Source organism: Anomaloglossus baeobatrachus, chromosome 5 (genome assembly GCF_048569485.1).
Source record: "Anomaloglossus baeobatrachus isolate aAnoBae1 chromosome 5, aAnoBae1.hap1, whole genome shotgun sequence".
NCBI classification, from domain to species: Eukaryota; Metazoa; Chordata; class Amphibia; order Anura; family Aromobatidae; genus Anomaloglossus; species Anomaloglossus baeobatrachus.
The window spans coordinates 402,680,221-402,695,675 of NC_134357.1; the positions used below are offsets into that span (position 1 = coordinate 402,680,221).

The 15,455-nt window shown below is 47.2% G+C and overlaps 1 protein-coding gene across 1 annotated transcript in view; it reads left to right on the forward strand.

Moving 5' to 3' along the window:
• Window positions 1-15,455, forward strand: part of LOC142311634 (NXPE family member 4-like) — a 125,418-nt gene that overhangs the window by 28,414 nt on the left and 81,549 nt on the right. The window contains exon 2 of the mRNA XM_075350200.1: window positions 8,434-8,536. Within this exon, the coding sequence (XP_075206315.1) occupies window positions 8,447-8,536 (90 nt within the window). The 5' untranslated portion in view covers window positions 8,434-8,446. The remainder of the gene's footprint in view (window positions 1-8,433; window positions 8,537-15,455) is intronic.

The window sequence follows — 15,455 nt, forward strand, 5'->3', positions numbered from 1 at the left end:
CTGTGTTGCCCCTACCTTTATCATAGGGGGCCGGCTACATCCTGCTAGTAGTGCATTTGCTCTTTGACCTGTTGGCTAATGGCAGTTTTTGTTGATTTTTTTTTACTTTATGTATAGAACAAGATGGTGGCCCTATTCTAACGCATTGGGTATTCTAGAATTTATTGTGTAGTTAATGTATGATTTTTGTTATATATATATATAGATGTTGTTGTGTATAGTTGCCAAGTGTTTGTGTAGGGCGCTGTAAATGTTCTGGGTGTTGTCTGGGTGTGGGGGTGTGTGAGAGTGGTGTTGTTTGTGTATTACGTTGTGTGTTGCGTTGTTTGTGGAGCGCTGTGTGTCTGCAGCGTTGTGTGTGTGTGGTGCTGTGTGTGTTGCGCGGTTTGTGTATGTGTGTGGGTGCGTGTGTGTGTTTTGGGGAGGTATGTTTTGTGCAGTGTGTATGTGTTGCACGGTGTGTGCATATATTTGTGTGTACCGCGGTGTTTGTGTATGTGGGTGTGTTGTGTGTGTGCGGTGTTGTCTGTGTGTGTGGGTGCCTGTGTAGGGTGGTGTTTGTGGTTCCCAGTGTGTGTGTGGTGTGTTGTGCGCTGCGTGTGTGGCGGTGTGTGTGTGTCTGTGTTTAGGGGGAGGTGTGCACCCCCATCGTGCTCCATCCCCCATGCTGCGCACCCCCATCGTGCTACATCCCCTATACTGCACACCCCCATCGTGCTCCATCCACCATGCTGTGGACCCCCATCATGCTCCATCCTCCATGCTGCGCACCCCCATCATTCTCCATCACCCATGCTGCACCCCCCATCGTGCTTCATCCCCCCATGATGCGCATCCCTCATCGTGCTCCATCCTCCATGCTGCGCACCCCCATCATTCTCCATCACCCATGCTGCGCACCCCCATCGTGCTTCATCCCCGATTGCTGCGCACCCCCCATCATGCTCCATCCCCCATGTTGTGCACTCCTCAGAGAGGAGTATAATAGGAGTACTATAATAGGAAGAGTATAATAGGAGAAGTAGTCCTGGGGGGAGAGGAGTATAATAAGAGGAGAAGTCCTGGAGGGAGAGAAGTATAATAGGAGGAGTATTCCTGGGGAGAGAGAAATATAATGGGAGGAGTTTCCTGGAGGTGAGGAGTATAATAGGAGGAGTAGTCCTGGGGGGAGAAGAGTATATTAGGAGTAGTCCTGGGGGGAGGGGAGTATAATAGGAGGAGTAGTCCTTGGGGAGAGGAGTCTAATAGGAGGTGTAGTCCTGGGGCAGAGGAGTACAGTTAGGTCCAGAAATATTTGGACAGTGACACAATGTTCGCGAGTTGGGCTCTGCATGCCACCACATTGGATTTGAAATGAAACCTCTACAACAGAATTCAAGTGCAGATTGTAACGTTTAATTTGAAGGTTTGAACAAAAATATCTGATAGAAATTGTAGGAATTGTACACATTTCTTTACAAACACTCCACATTTTAGGAGGTCAAAAGTAATTGGACAAATAAACCAAACCCAAAAAAAAAATTTTTTTTTTCAATATTTTGTTGCGAATCCTTTGGAGGCAATCACTGCCTTTAGTCTGGAACCCATGGACATCACCAAACGCTGGGTTTCCTCCTTCTTAATGCTTTGCCAGGCCTTTACAGCCGCAGCCTTCAGGTCTTGCTTGTTCGTGGGACTTTCCGTCTTAAGTCTGGATTTGAGCAAGTGAAATGCATGCTCAATTGGGTTAAGATCTGGTGATTGACTTGGCCATTGCAGACTGTTCCACTTTTTTGCACTCATGAACTCCTGGGTAGCTTTGGCTGTATGCTTGGGGTCATTGTCCATCTGTACTATGAAGCGCCGTCCGATCAACTTTGCGGCATTAGGCTGAATCTGGGCTGAAAGTATATCCCGGTACACTTCAGAATTCATCCGGCTACTCTTGTCTCCTGTTATGTCATCAATAAACACAAGTGACACAGTGCCATTGAAAGCCATGCATGCCCATGCCATCACGTTGCCTCCACCATGTTTTACAGAGGATGTGGTGTGCCTTGGATCATGTGCCGTTCCCTTTCTTCTCCAAACTTTTTTCTTCCCATCATTCTGGTACAGGTCGATTTTGGTCTCATCTGTCCATAGAATACTTTTCCAGAACTGAGCTGGCTTCATGAGGTGTTTTTCAGCAAATTTAACTCTGGCCTGTCTATTTTTGGAATTGATGAATGGTTTGCATCTAGATGTGAACCCTTTGTATTTACTTTCATGGAGTCTTCTCTTTACTGTTGACTTAGAGACAGATACACCTACTTCACTGAGAGTGTTCTGGACTTCAGTTGATGTTGTGAACGGGTTCTTCTTCACCAAAGAAAGTATGCGGTGATCATCCACCACTGTTGTCATCCGTGGACGCCCAGGCCTTTTTGAGTTCCCAAGCTCACCAGTCAATTCCTTTTTTCTCAGAATGTACCCGACTGTTGATTTTGCTACTCCAAGCATGTCTGCTATCTCTCTGATGGATTTTTTCTTTTTTTTCAGCCTCAGGATGTTCTGCTTCACCTCAATTGAGAGTTCCTTGGATCGCATGTTGTCTGGTCACAGCAACAGCTTCCAAATGCAAAACCACACACCTGTAATCAACCCCAGACCTTTTAACTACTTCATTGATTACAGGTTAACGAGGGAGACGCCTTCAGAGTTATTTGCAGCCCTTAGAGTCCCTTGTCCAATTACTTTTGGTCCCTTGAAAAAGAGGAGGCTATGCATTACAGACCTATGATTCCTAAACCCTTTCTCCGATTTGGATGTGAAAACTCTCATATTGCAGCTGGGAGTGTGCACTTTCAGCCCATATTATATATATAATTGTATTTCTGAACATGTTTTTGTAAACAGCTAAAATAACAAAACTTGTGTCACTGTCCAAATATTTCTGGACCTAACTGTATAATAGGAGGAATAGTCCTGGGGAGAGAGGAGTATAATAGCAGGAGTAGTCCTGGGGGGTGAGGAGGATATTAGGAGGAGTAGTCCTGGGGGGGAGAGGAGTATATTAAGAGGAGTAGTCCTGGGGGGAGGGGAGTATAATAGGAGGAGTAGTCCTGGGGGGAGAGGAGTATAACAGGAGGAGTAGTCCTGGGGAGAGAGGAGTATAATAAAAGGAGTAGTCCTGGGGGAGAGGCTTATAATAGGAGTAGTAGTACTGGGGAGAGAAGAGTATAATAGGAGTAGTAGTACTGGGGAGAGAGGAGTATAATAGCAGGAATAGTCCTGGGGGGTGAGGAGGATAATAGAAGGAGTAGTCCTGGGGGGAGAGGAGTATATTAAGAGGAGTAGTCCTGGGGGGAGGGGAGTATAATAGGAGGAGTAGTCCTGGGGGGAGAGGAGTATAACAGGAGGAGTAGTCCTGGGGAGAGAGGAGTATAATAGGAGTAGTAGTACTGGGGAGAGAGGAGTATAATAGCAGGAATAGTCCTGGGGGGTGAGGAGGATAATAGGAGGAGTAATCCTGGGGGGAGAGGAGTATATTAAGAGGAGTAGTCCTGGGAGAGGGGAGTATAATAGGAGGAGTAGTCCTGGGGGAAGAGGAGTATAATAGGAGTAGTAGTCCTGGGGGGAGAGGAGTATAATAGGAGGAGCAGTCCTGGGGAGAGAGGAGTATAATAGGAGGAGCAGTCCTGGGGCGTGAGGAGTATAATAGGAGTAGTCTGGGGGGAGAGGAGTAAAATAGAAGGAGTAGTCCAGGGGGAGTGGAGTATAATAAGAGGAGTAGTCCTGGGGGGAGAGGAGTCTAATAGGAGGAGTAGTCCTGGGGGGAGAGGAGTATAACAGGAAGAGTAGTCCTGGGGAGAGAGGAGTATATTAGGAGTAGTAGTACTGGGGAGAGAGGAGTATAATAGCAGGAATAGTCCTGGGGGGTGAGGAGGATAATAGGAGGAGTAGTCCTGGGGGGAAAGGAGTATATTAAGAGGAGTAGTCCTGGGGGGAGGGGCGTATAATAGAAGGAGTAGTCCTGGGGGGAGAGGAGTATAATAGGAGGAGCAGTCCTGGGGAGAGAGGAGTATAATAGGAGGAGCAGTCTTGGGGGGTGAGGAGTATAATAGGAGTAGTTTGGGGGGAGAGGAGTAAAATAGAAGGAGTAGTCCAGGGGGAGTGGAGTATAATAGGAGGAGTAGTCTTGGGGGGAGAGGAGTCTAATAGGAGGAGTAGTCCTGGGGGGAGAGGAGGATAATAGGAAGAGTAGTCCTGGGAGGAGGTGTCTAATAGGAGGAGTAGTCCTGGGGGGAGAGGAGTATAACAGGAGGAGTAGTCCTGGGGAGAGAGGAGTATAATAGGAGTAGTAGTACTGGGGAGAGAGGAGTATATTAGCAGGAATAGTCCTGGGGGGTGAGGAGGATAATAGGAGGAGTAGTCCTGGGGGGAGAGGAGTATATTAAGAGGAGTAGTCCTGGGGGGAGGGGAGTATAATAGGAGGAGTAGTCCTGGGGGAAGAGGAGTATAATAGAAGGAGTAGTCCTGGGGGGAGAGGAGTATAATAGGAGGAGCAGTCCTGGGGAGAGAGGAGTATAATAGGAGGAGCAGTCTTGGGGGGTGAGGAGTATAATAGGAGTAGTCTGGGGGGAGAGGAGTAAAATAGAAGGAGTAGTCCAGGGGGAGTGGAGTATAATAGGAGGAGTAGTCCTGGGGGGAGAGGAGTCTAATAGGAGGAGTAGTCCTGGGGGGAGTGGAGGATAATAGGAAGAGTATTCCTGGGAGGAGGTGTCTAATAGGAGGAGTAGTCCTGGGGGGAGGTGTCCAATAGGAGGAGTAGTCCTGGGGGAAGAGGCGTCTAATAGGAGGAGTAGTCCTGGTGGGAGAGGAGTCTAATAGAAGGAGTAGTCCTGGGGGGAGAGGAGTCTAATAGGAGGAGTAGTCTTGGGGGAGAGGAGTCTAACAGAAGGAGTAGTCCTGGGGGAGAGGAGTCTAATAGGAGGAGTAGTCCTGGGGGGAGAGGAGTCTAATAGGAGGAGTAGGGGGAGAGGAGTCTAATAGGAGGAGTAGTCCTGGGGGGAGATGTCCAATGGGTGGGGTAGTCCTGGGAGGAGGTGTTTAATAGATGGAATAGTCCTGGGGGGGAGGTGTCTAATAGGTGGAGTTGTCCTGGGGGGAGGTGTCTAACAGGTGGAGTAGTCCTGGGGGGAACTGTCTAACAGGTGGAGTAGTCCTGGGGGGAGGTGTCTAATAGGTGACCAATGTGTGCGGGGGGGCGGGGTCGAGCGGCCAACGTGTGCCGGGGGCGGGGCCGAGCGGGCAACATGTTACGGGGCGGGGCCCGGACGAGCCAAAGCGGCCAATGCGTGCGGGGGGCGGGGCCGGGCCAAGCCGAGCGGCCAATGCGTGCGGGGGCGGGGCTAGGTAGAGCCGAGTGGCCAATGCGACGGTTGTCACTGTAATGACGTCATTTTGGAGCAAGACAGACAGACAGACATGCAGAATAAGGCAATTATATATATTGATAGTGACTGAAAATTAAAAGGTTAAAAAAATTAAAAAATATACACACATTTGGTATTGCCGCATTTAGAAATGCCTGATCTATCAAAATATACTGTAAAATCATCTGATCGGTAAATGGAGTAGTGGCAAAAATATTACAAATGCCTAAATTAGTTATTTTTGATCGCCACAAAGATTGCACAAAATGCAGTAACAGGCGATGAAAACGTAGCATCTGCACAAAAATGGTACAGTTAAAAACATCAACTTGAGACGCAAAATATAAGCCATCACTGAGGCAAAGATCCTGAAAAATGAAAACGCTACGGGGCGTGGAAAATGGCGCAAAACGTACGCCACTTTTTAGGACAAACTTTTGATTTTTTTTAACCTTTTAGATAAAAGTAAACCTATTCATGTTTGGTGTCGACGAACTCGCACTGACACATTAGTTTTACCATAAATTTTTCCACATTTGGAATTTTTTTTGCCGTTTTCCAGTACAATATATGGTAAAACTCATGGTTTCATTTAAAAGTACAGTTCGTTCTGCAAAATACGATATCCCACATGACCATATTGACTGAAAAATACAAAAGTTACGTCTCTTGGAAGAACTGTGAAAAAAAACCCCCAGAAAGCGCAAAATCGGACGGTCGTGAAGGGGTTAATTCTTAGGATAATATAGTCAAGTAGCAAAACATCTGCCCCTAGACTCAAGCAGTTCAAGACACCTGGCGAGGGCAGACAGTAGTCAAGAACAAAAGTACTAAAAGTTATCCAATACCCACCTTAGCAACAATTGTCAATCACTTTCATGGGTATAAACCTCACACATATGTAGTAAAGTCCTTGGAAGTAGTCATTTGTGACTGTCAGAATCCAATGCAGGAACTTTGTAACTTATGCACACTAGCATTTCTAGAAAGGAGCACTTGACAACCAAGGGTAACTGAAGCAGGGTCCCTTAAATATTCCCTCAGGCTAGGGACTCTGCCCTATCCCTTATCCCAGAGGTAAGCTTGATGGTACCTAGATCTGGACCGCCATCGTGACCCTAAGGGGCATTTTGCACACTACGACATCGCAGGTGCGAAGTTGGTGGGGTCAAATTGAAAGTGACGCACATCCGGCGTCGCAGGCGATATCGTAGTGTGTAAAGCCTTTTTGATATGATTAACGAGCGCAAAATCGTCGTAATCGTATCATCGGTGTATAGTCGGTCATTTCCATAATTTGGAAATGACCAATGTTACGATGTTGTTCCTCGTTCCAGCGGCATCACACATTGCTGTGTGTGAAGCCGCAGGAGCGAGGAACATCTCCAACCTGCGTCCTGCGGCTCACACCAGCTATGCGGAAGGAAGGAGGTGGGCAGGATGTTTACGTCCCGCTCATCTCCGCCCCTCCGCTTCTATTGGCCGCCTGCTGTGTTACGTACCTATGACGCCGCACAACCCGCCCCCTTAATAAGGAGGCGAGTCGCCGGCCAGAGCAACGTCGCAGGGCAGGTGAGTGCATGTGACGCTGCCGTAGCGATAATGTTCGCTACGCCAGCTATCACCATGATATCGCAGCTGCGACTGGGGCAGGGACTATCGCGCTCGGCATCGCAAGCATTGGCTTGCGATGTTGTAGTGTGCAAAGTGCCCCTTACTCTTGTCCGAACCCTGCTCTAACATCCACTCTCCCTCACCCCAGGAGAGGGCAGGGACCTGAAAAGCAAAGCCCGCAAATACCACAGACAAGGGAAAACCCAAAACACATGTACACTGCAATCAGACACAGGGGAAAGACAATACGAGCCCTGGAAGAAATAAAACACAGGGAAGAAATAAACTACCAACAGGGATATTTCCACACCACACAAGAAAGCACATGACAGATCATCGCTGAAGCGACACTGAGCTATGTTCAATTAGGAGCAACCGGATCTAGTACCTTATAAAACGTGAAGGTGGCTATGAGTGGTCAAAGCAGTCTGAGCTCCTAACAGCAGTTCACAAAGCCAGCAGGAATTAACCCCTGCTGGACTGGATAGTAGTGAAGCTAAGATAGAAGACATCCGAGTCAGGCTAAGCGACTAAGAGACCTCAGGTTGTATGTCAGACTCTGTGGTGTGAATAGAGTCTGGTGCCGCTATGACACCCAGCGAGTGCAAAGCTGAACACCGAATGACAGCCTGCCAGCAACTCTAGCGTTATAAGGTTCATGTTGGATGGACGAGAAACTACATCTGACAAGGCTGGTGTACTTAATTTGAAAACCTTTGTCAGAACACTATAATCCTTTTATAAAGCTTCTTTGCCTTTTAATAAAATGAGCATTTCAAAGCTGCTAAAGAACTCAGTCCTTACCCTACAAAATTAAACAATTGTGTGAGGACTGAGGAGCAGTACAGAATGAAGTGACATTCACATCCCAGCCACCATGCAGGCATGACACTGCCCAAAATCTAAGGCTATGTGCCCACGCTGCGGAAAATGCACGGATTTTGTCGCGGATTTCTCGCGGAAAAGACGCGGATTTTCCGAAAATCTGCAGCAGCGGCACTTCCAAGCCATTTCAATGGCATTTTGGAAATGCTGTGTCCATGCTGTGGATTTTTCCGCGGCGGATTTGCCGCGGATTTTGATCCGGAAAAATCTGCAGCATGTCAATTATTGTTGCGGATTTTGATCCGGATTTTGGCTATAGAATGGGGGAAAAAAAATCTGCATCAAAATCCGCGGCAATTCCGCGGTAAATCCGCGATAAATCCGCGGCAAAGAAAAGGTGCAGATTTGCCGCGAAAGTCGCGTATTTTCATGCAGAAAAATCCGCAGCAACATTCTACCGTGGACACATAGCCTAAGAGACTAGGTGCTACTGAAGTTTTTCAGCTCCTTATTAAATAATTATTTGATTTTGCAAGGAAACATCTGCTTCGCCTTCTCTGTACTATTTAACAACTGCCTAATCTCTTCTTTTTTTTAGGAAAATCTATAGAATGTTCAAATCTAACTTGAAACAGTTTAAGATAATTTTGGGTTTTACAGTCCTTTTCATCACCTTACTCAGCTTCATCCTTCATTTTCAGGTAAGTTCTTCACAAGATAATTTAACATGCTTTCAACAACTTTTTAACCTGTCTAACCAAGGAAATATTACTTATCATTCAACAGCCTAATAACGTTAACATTTTACACAACTATTACGACTCTGTATGTGGGTTCAAGTTAAAACATCAACCTCATCAACTGAACCAAACAGAATAGATGTGCAAATAAGTGAGCTAAGGGCTTTGGCAAATCGTACAGTTCCAAAACCACTATGGATAAATAAGACTGTACAAAGTATAATAAAACAAAAATAAAGGGTGTTTAAAATCTTGAAGGCTGAGAATACAGAAATAGCATTTCAGAAGTTTAAAGATATCAATAGGAAATGTAAAAAAGAAATCAAGTAAACAAAATTAGCGACTGAAACAAAAATCGCCAAAGACATTAAAATAAATCCCAAAATCTTTTATAAATACATTAATGCCAAAAGGAAAACAAAGGATAGTATTGGCTCCTTAAAATATAATAACAAGCTAGTTATAGAGGACAAAGAAAAGACTGAGATATTAAACAGGCACTTTTCATCCGTGTTCACCAAGGAACTGACTGACTGTTCCAGGGATCATTCAACAAGTCAAAAATCAAAGTTCACCACCCGATATAATTAATTTAACACAAGAAGTACGCCTTCGTCTGAGTAAATTAAACATTGACAAATCCCCCGGGCCAGATGGCATTCATCCACGAATATTGAGGGCATTGAGCTCAGTAATCGACAGACCGCTGTATCTCATCTTCTTAAGGTCCAGTCACACTAAGCAACTTACCAGCGATCCCAACAACGATAGGGATCGCTGGTAAGTTGCTAGGAGGTTGCTGGTGAGATGTCACACTGCAACGCTCCAGCGATCCCACCAGCAACCTGACCTGGCAGGGATCGCTGGAGCGTCACTACACAAGTTGCTGGTGAGCTCACCAGCAACCAGTGACCAGCCCCCAGCGCCGAGTGGAAGATGCTGCGCTTGGTAACTAAGGTAAATATCGGGTAACCAACCCAATATTTACCTTGGTTACCAGCGCACGGAGCTACACGTGCAGAGAGCAGGGAGCAGCGCACACTGAGCGCTGGCTCCCTGCTCTCCTAGTTACAGCACACATCGGGTTAATTACCCGATGTGTGCTGCAGCTACATGTGCACAGAGCAGGGAGCAGCGCACAATGCTTAGCGCTGGCTCCCTGCTCTCCTAGCTACAGCACACATCGGGTTAATTAACCCGATGTGTCCTGCAGCTACAAGTGCACAGAGCAGGAGCCGGCACTGACAGTGAGAGCGGCGGAGGCTGGTAACAAAGGTAAATATCGGGTAACCAAGGACAGGGCTTCTTGGTTACCCGATGTTTACTGTGGTTACCAGCCTCCGCAGAAGCCGGCTCCTGCTGCCTGCACATTTAGTTGTTGCTGTCTCGCTGTCACATACAGTGATCTGTGCTTCACAGCGGGACAGCAACAACTAAAAAATGGCCCAGGACATTCAGCAACAACCAACGACCTCACAGCAGGGGCCAGGTTGTTGCTGGATGTCACACACAGCAACATCGCTAGCTACATCACAAAAGTTGTTCGTTAGCAGCGATGTTGCTAGCGATGTTGCTTAGTGTGACGGGGCCTTTAGACTCGCTTGTAACAGAAGCAACGACTAGGAGAAACTATATGCAACTGGGTAATGAATTGGATAAAAGATAGGAAACAAAGAGTAGTCATAAATGGTACATTATCTAAATGGGCTATAGTCAGCAGTGGAGTGCCGCAGGGATCTGTGCTAGGACCAAATCTTTTTAATCTCTTTACTAATGACCTTGTGGATGGGATTGATAGTAAAGTGTCATTCTTTGCTGATGACACCAAACTATGTAGGATGTAGAGTTGAGCGCGGTTCGCGGTTCGTGGTTCTCCAGTTCGTGGCTCGAGTGATTTTGGGGGCTGTTCTAGATCGAACTAGAACTCGCGCTTTTTTGCAAAAGCTCGATAGTTCTAGATACGTTTGAAAACGGTTCTAGCAGCAAAAAAACCAGCTAATTCCTAGCTGGCTTTCCGCTGTAATAGTGTAAGTCACGCTGTGACTCACACTATTATGACATTTCAGTGTATAGTGTGCGGGAACAGCGCATTCAGATCACTGCTGTTTGGATAATGGCGATCACCATTTTTTTTTTTTTCCCTTGTCTTCCTTCCCTAAGCGCGCGCGTGTAGTGGGGAGGGCCAGCATGTCAGCCAATCCCAGACACACACACAGCTAAGTGGACTTTTAGCCAGAGAAGCAACGGCATGTGGGATAGGATGTCCATGTCACATGTCCCTGCATTATAAAACCGGACATTTTCCTCCAGCACGCCATTATCTGCCTTCTGCGTCCTTGGTGTCAGACATCACTGGCGCAGCTCCTATCGCCGATACTGCTGTATACGCTCCATACACAACGCTGGACAGCTTAGGAATAGCACTTTCTATCAGTCCTTTTAAGGGCTAATACCGGCAGGGTCAGAGCCATAGGTGACAGGTCCGTGAAAACAGAGTTTAACAGCTACACAAGATGACAGCGTCTGTGTAGCTAAGGTCAGGGATTTCCTCTCTGCATTTCCCCATTAGGAGGGATAGAAAGGCAGGCTTTCTTTCCTCTACTCAGAGACCCACAACCCTGCCACTGTACCCTCCTGCCCTTTGCACACTCCAACTCATTGTTACTAAGCCATTATACTAGCAAACACTGAGTGAACTTAGTGGCATCCTTAACGTGGCTATTGGACTTCTGTATAGTCCCACTAGTGCAAAGATATTTGCAGCACGTCTGCCTGCATTGCACACTCAAACTCATTGTTACTAAGCCATTATACTAGCAAACACTGAGTGAACTTAGTGGCATCCTAAACGTGGCTATTGGACTTCTGTATAGTCCCACTAGTGCAAAGATATTTGCAGTACGTCTGCCTGCATTGCACACTCAAACTCATTGTTACTTACTAAGACATTATAATACCAAAAATTGAGTAAACTTAGTGGCATACAAGAAGTGGCTGTTGTACTCCATTAGTGCCCCACTGGTGTAAATGTATGTGCAGCACCTCTGCATGACACCCTCCTGCTCTGTTTTTAATAAGCTATAATGATAGCAAAAAATACTGCCATTTAGTGGTATCATAGAACTGGATGTTGTATTCCATTATTGTCCCACTGGTGCCAAGTTATTTCTAGCACCTGTGCAGGACACCCTCCTGCTCTGTTTTTAATAAGCTATAATGATAGCAAAAAATACTGCCATTTAGTGGCATCATAGAACTGGATGTTGTATTCCATAATTGTCCCACTGGTGCCAAGCTATTTCTAGCACCTGTGCAGGACACCCTCCTGCTCTGTTTTTAATAAGCTATAATGATAGCAAAAAATACTGCCATTTAGTGGCATCATAGAACTGGATGTTGTATTTCATTATTGTCCCACTGGTGCCAAGCTATTTCTAGCACCTCTACATGACACCCTCATGCACATTTTGCTACGCTAATGTTATAGCAAACTCAGGGAATTCATTTCTGCATTTGATAATTCGGAAGGATAGAAAGTGAGGCTTCCTTTAGCTTTTCCTTCTGTTCATAGACAGCATCTCCAAGTCCACACCCGAAGAGCAATTTCTCCTCCACGTGTAAGTGTGGAGAGGCAGCTAGTGCGCATGCGTGTGCCGATTTACCCCAGCTGCAGCCTAACTACAGTGTTTTGCCTAGTGAGTATGCTCAGCCTGACTGTGCCATTCCTGAGGCTAAGTCTTCATTTCGGGATACAGCGCATGCTCCCACACTTAGTGTGAAAAGCCTCTTTGCACAGGTACTTGCATTCCGTGCCGGGTCTAAGTCCTGTTTTGTGCCGAGACACCATGCTAAAGCTGATAGTCTTTTTTCAGAGACTCTATTTCATGCAACTGACCATGCTCAGGCACTTACTGCATCAGAAACTAGGTCCGGTAATGAACTCTTTGGCCCTGCCCCTGATGTGGGGGGGTCCATATAGACCACAGGGCATCAGGTGTCCTGACGATGTGGCCAGGCCACTCCCACGCCCGCCCCTATGACTTGTCACCTCATTATTGATGGTCAGACGATGACTAGTGAGGTGTTTGTGTCGTGGCAGCCATGAGGTCATTATTGAAGTTGCGGTTCCAAATAGGACGCTAGTTATGCCACTCATGACGTGTCACTCTGCTTTTGTCTCCAGGAGGTGCATTGTGGTCCACCCTGGTTTGGGGCGGACCCAGGTTATAAAAGGGGCTGGAGCCAACAAGGAGGTGCGCAGTCTTCTATTATGCTCCGAAAGAGCACACCTCCATGTGTTGAACCCATTGCGGCTTTAGGCCAGAGGTAGGCAGGGATAGGGCGTCGATGCAGGCCGCCACCACAGTTGGTAACGCAGAACGGTTAAGACCAGCTCCTGTCCTACAAGTCCTGCTTGTGCAGCCCAGTGGCATTAACAGGCCTGCTGCTGCTGATGCGCCTGCTGTCCACAGGTGTGGCCCCAATGCACACGGTCAGCGTACTGAATGGCCCCTGTGATGTTAACAGGGAGTTCCTGGGCTGGGTGGGCGTGTGGACCCTGTGACGCTAACAGGGCTCGCAGTCTCAAGATCCGAGTGGCGTCTATCTCGGTTCAGGCAACTATTAGTTTCATAGCCACACAGATCTGTATCCTCCACCTAACCTTCCATTTGCCAACCTCTCCTTTTCCATCTGGGAGCACGGTGGACATTGACTGCTGATGGGGATATTTACCTTTCTCTTTCTTTTCTTATTAATTTTCGTTATATACCGGTAACATAGTATATACCACCTTATCCAAATCCGCCAGTCCCACCGTAACAGATGGTGTTTCTTCATCAAATGTTACTTTTGCTTAACCACCAAACCCACGGACAAAAAATTTTTTCCCCTTTCCAACACACCTGTTCCCCTTTCCACCAGCATTTGTCCTTTTGCAACTCATTTGGTATATGACCAAAAGTGCAACTCTGCAGGGACACCGAACTCAATGCCATCTCAGCCCAGCAGCCAGCCCTCGGTCCCTCAGATGTGGACAAGTAAAAGCCCATTTCCTCCTATCCATGACAAAGCGTTGAGATTCACTCTGTGCAGCACTGGTGTTTACTGGAAAAGCAGATCTAAGAATCCGTACCACCTTCTGCAGATACTCCTGTATACGTGCGTCCCTTTCTATGGCTGGAATTATTTCGCCAAATTTTGTCTTGTACCGGGGATCTAACAGTGTGGCAACCCAGTAGTTAGCATTACTTCGAATTCGTACAATCCGAGGGTCATGTTGTAGGTAGTGCAGCAAGAAGGCGCTCATGTGTCTTGTGCATCCAGGAGGACCAAGTCCTTGGTTTGTTGGTGGCAGAGAGGTGAGAATCGTGCCTCCTTCCTCTGCCCTCTCCCCCCAACCTCGCACAACCGAAATGTGAGCAAGCTCTCACTCATCTGCTGAGTCTTCCATGCTCATCGCAAGTTCGTCCTCCATTTCTTCATGGGCTCCTGCACCTTCCTCAACAATTTTTGCTGATACTATGCGCCCTTGTTAACCCCTATCCCCCACCATGACTGCCGCCTAGGTGCCGCTCAACGCATGGACCTTGTACATCTTATTATCCCTTCTGCATATGACTCCTACTGTACTTCCTCCCCTTCCTCTTGGACCAACACCTGACTCCGAATAATGCTTACAGTGTGCTCCATCTTGTAGATGACCAGAATTGTCACGCTGAGAATGGCATCGCTAGTGCTAAACATCTTCGTCGACATTTGTAAACTGTGTAGAAGGGTGCATAGGTCCTTGATCTGACACCACTCCAGCAGGGTGATCTGCACCACCTCTGGATCAAGTTAGCCCAGGGTATACATCATACCGTATTTCAGCAGGGCTCTGCGGTGCTGCCACAGACACTGCAACATGTGCAGATTCCAATTCCTGCGTGTCGGAACATCGCATTTCCGGCATTTAACCGCCAGACCCTAAGACTTCAGGAGCGATGAAAGTTGTTGAGCTGCTGGGTGCGAAGGATGAAAGTGAGCACATAGCAGCGTGCCCGCTGCACAAGGCCATGTAGGCCGGGATGGTATTTTAAAAATTGCTGGAGAATCAGATTCAACACGTGAGCCATACTAGGCACGTGTGTCACAATGCCCTGACGAAGGGCCGCAGACAGGTTTGCATCATTGCCGCACACAGCTGTTAAGTCACCAACGTAGTCCACTCAATCAATTTGTACTCCGGTTGCCAGGTGACAACGTGTTCCTTTCGTGCATAGTGCTGATGATGGGAAAGGAGTCGATGCCAGCGGCGCAGGTGGACGCAGGTTATGGTCACCCACTGGGTTGCGTTACCTTGACAGATACAGAACCACAGGCTGAATGTAGGTGGTGGGTATCTCACAGATGAAGTACCATCATTCAGCTACAACCAATGGGAAGACACCACACCCTTTTTTAGGCCCCTCCTGTCTGCAGACCACTGCCAGACAAAGCTATGAACCTCTTGTTACTGTTACCCCCAGTTCAGTTTTATGAGTTTGTGTGCTTGTTACCTGACTACTTTTCCTGCTTGCTGTTTATGTACCTCGTTGGCCGATCCGCATTTCACCTCTGCTTGTTTTGTGATTAAGTCCTCGCCATCCCATTCTGTTCCTCGTCCTCAATTAATGTTTTTGACCCTGCATGACTACTATTGTCTGGAGCTGCAGCCTTCCACAGGTATTGATCAACTTGGGCCCTGTGTAATTCCAAATCACTGTATAGGGGTTAAAGGGTTTCAGGGTTCTGGGTGTCCATCTTGGTGAGTGGCTTGCCTCTAGCCTATCCTTTACAGCCCATCTGAGTGTGTCGATCCAGGCAGGTGTTACACCGTGCCCTCTGCAGAAGGCCATGT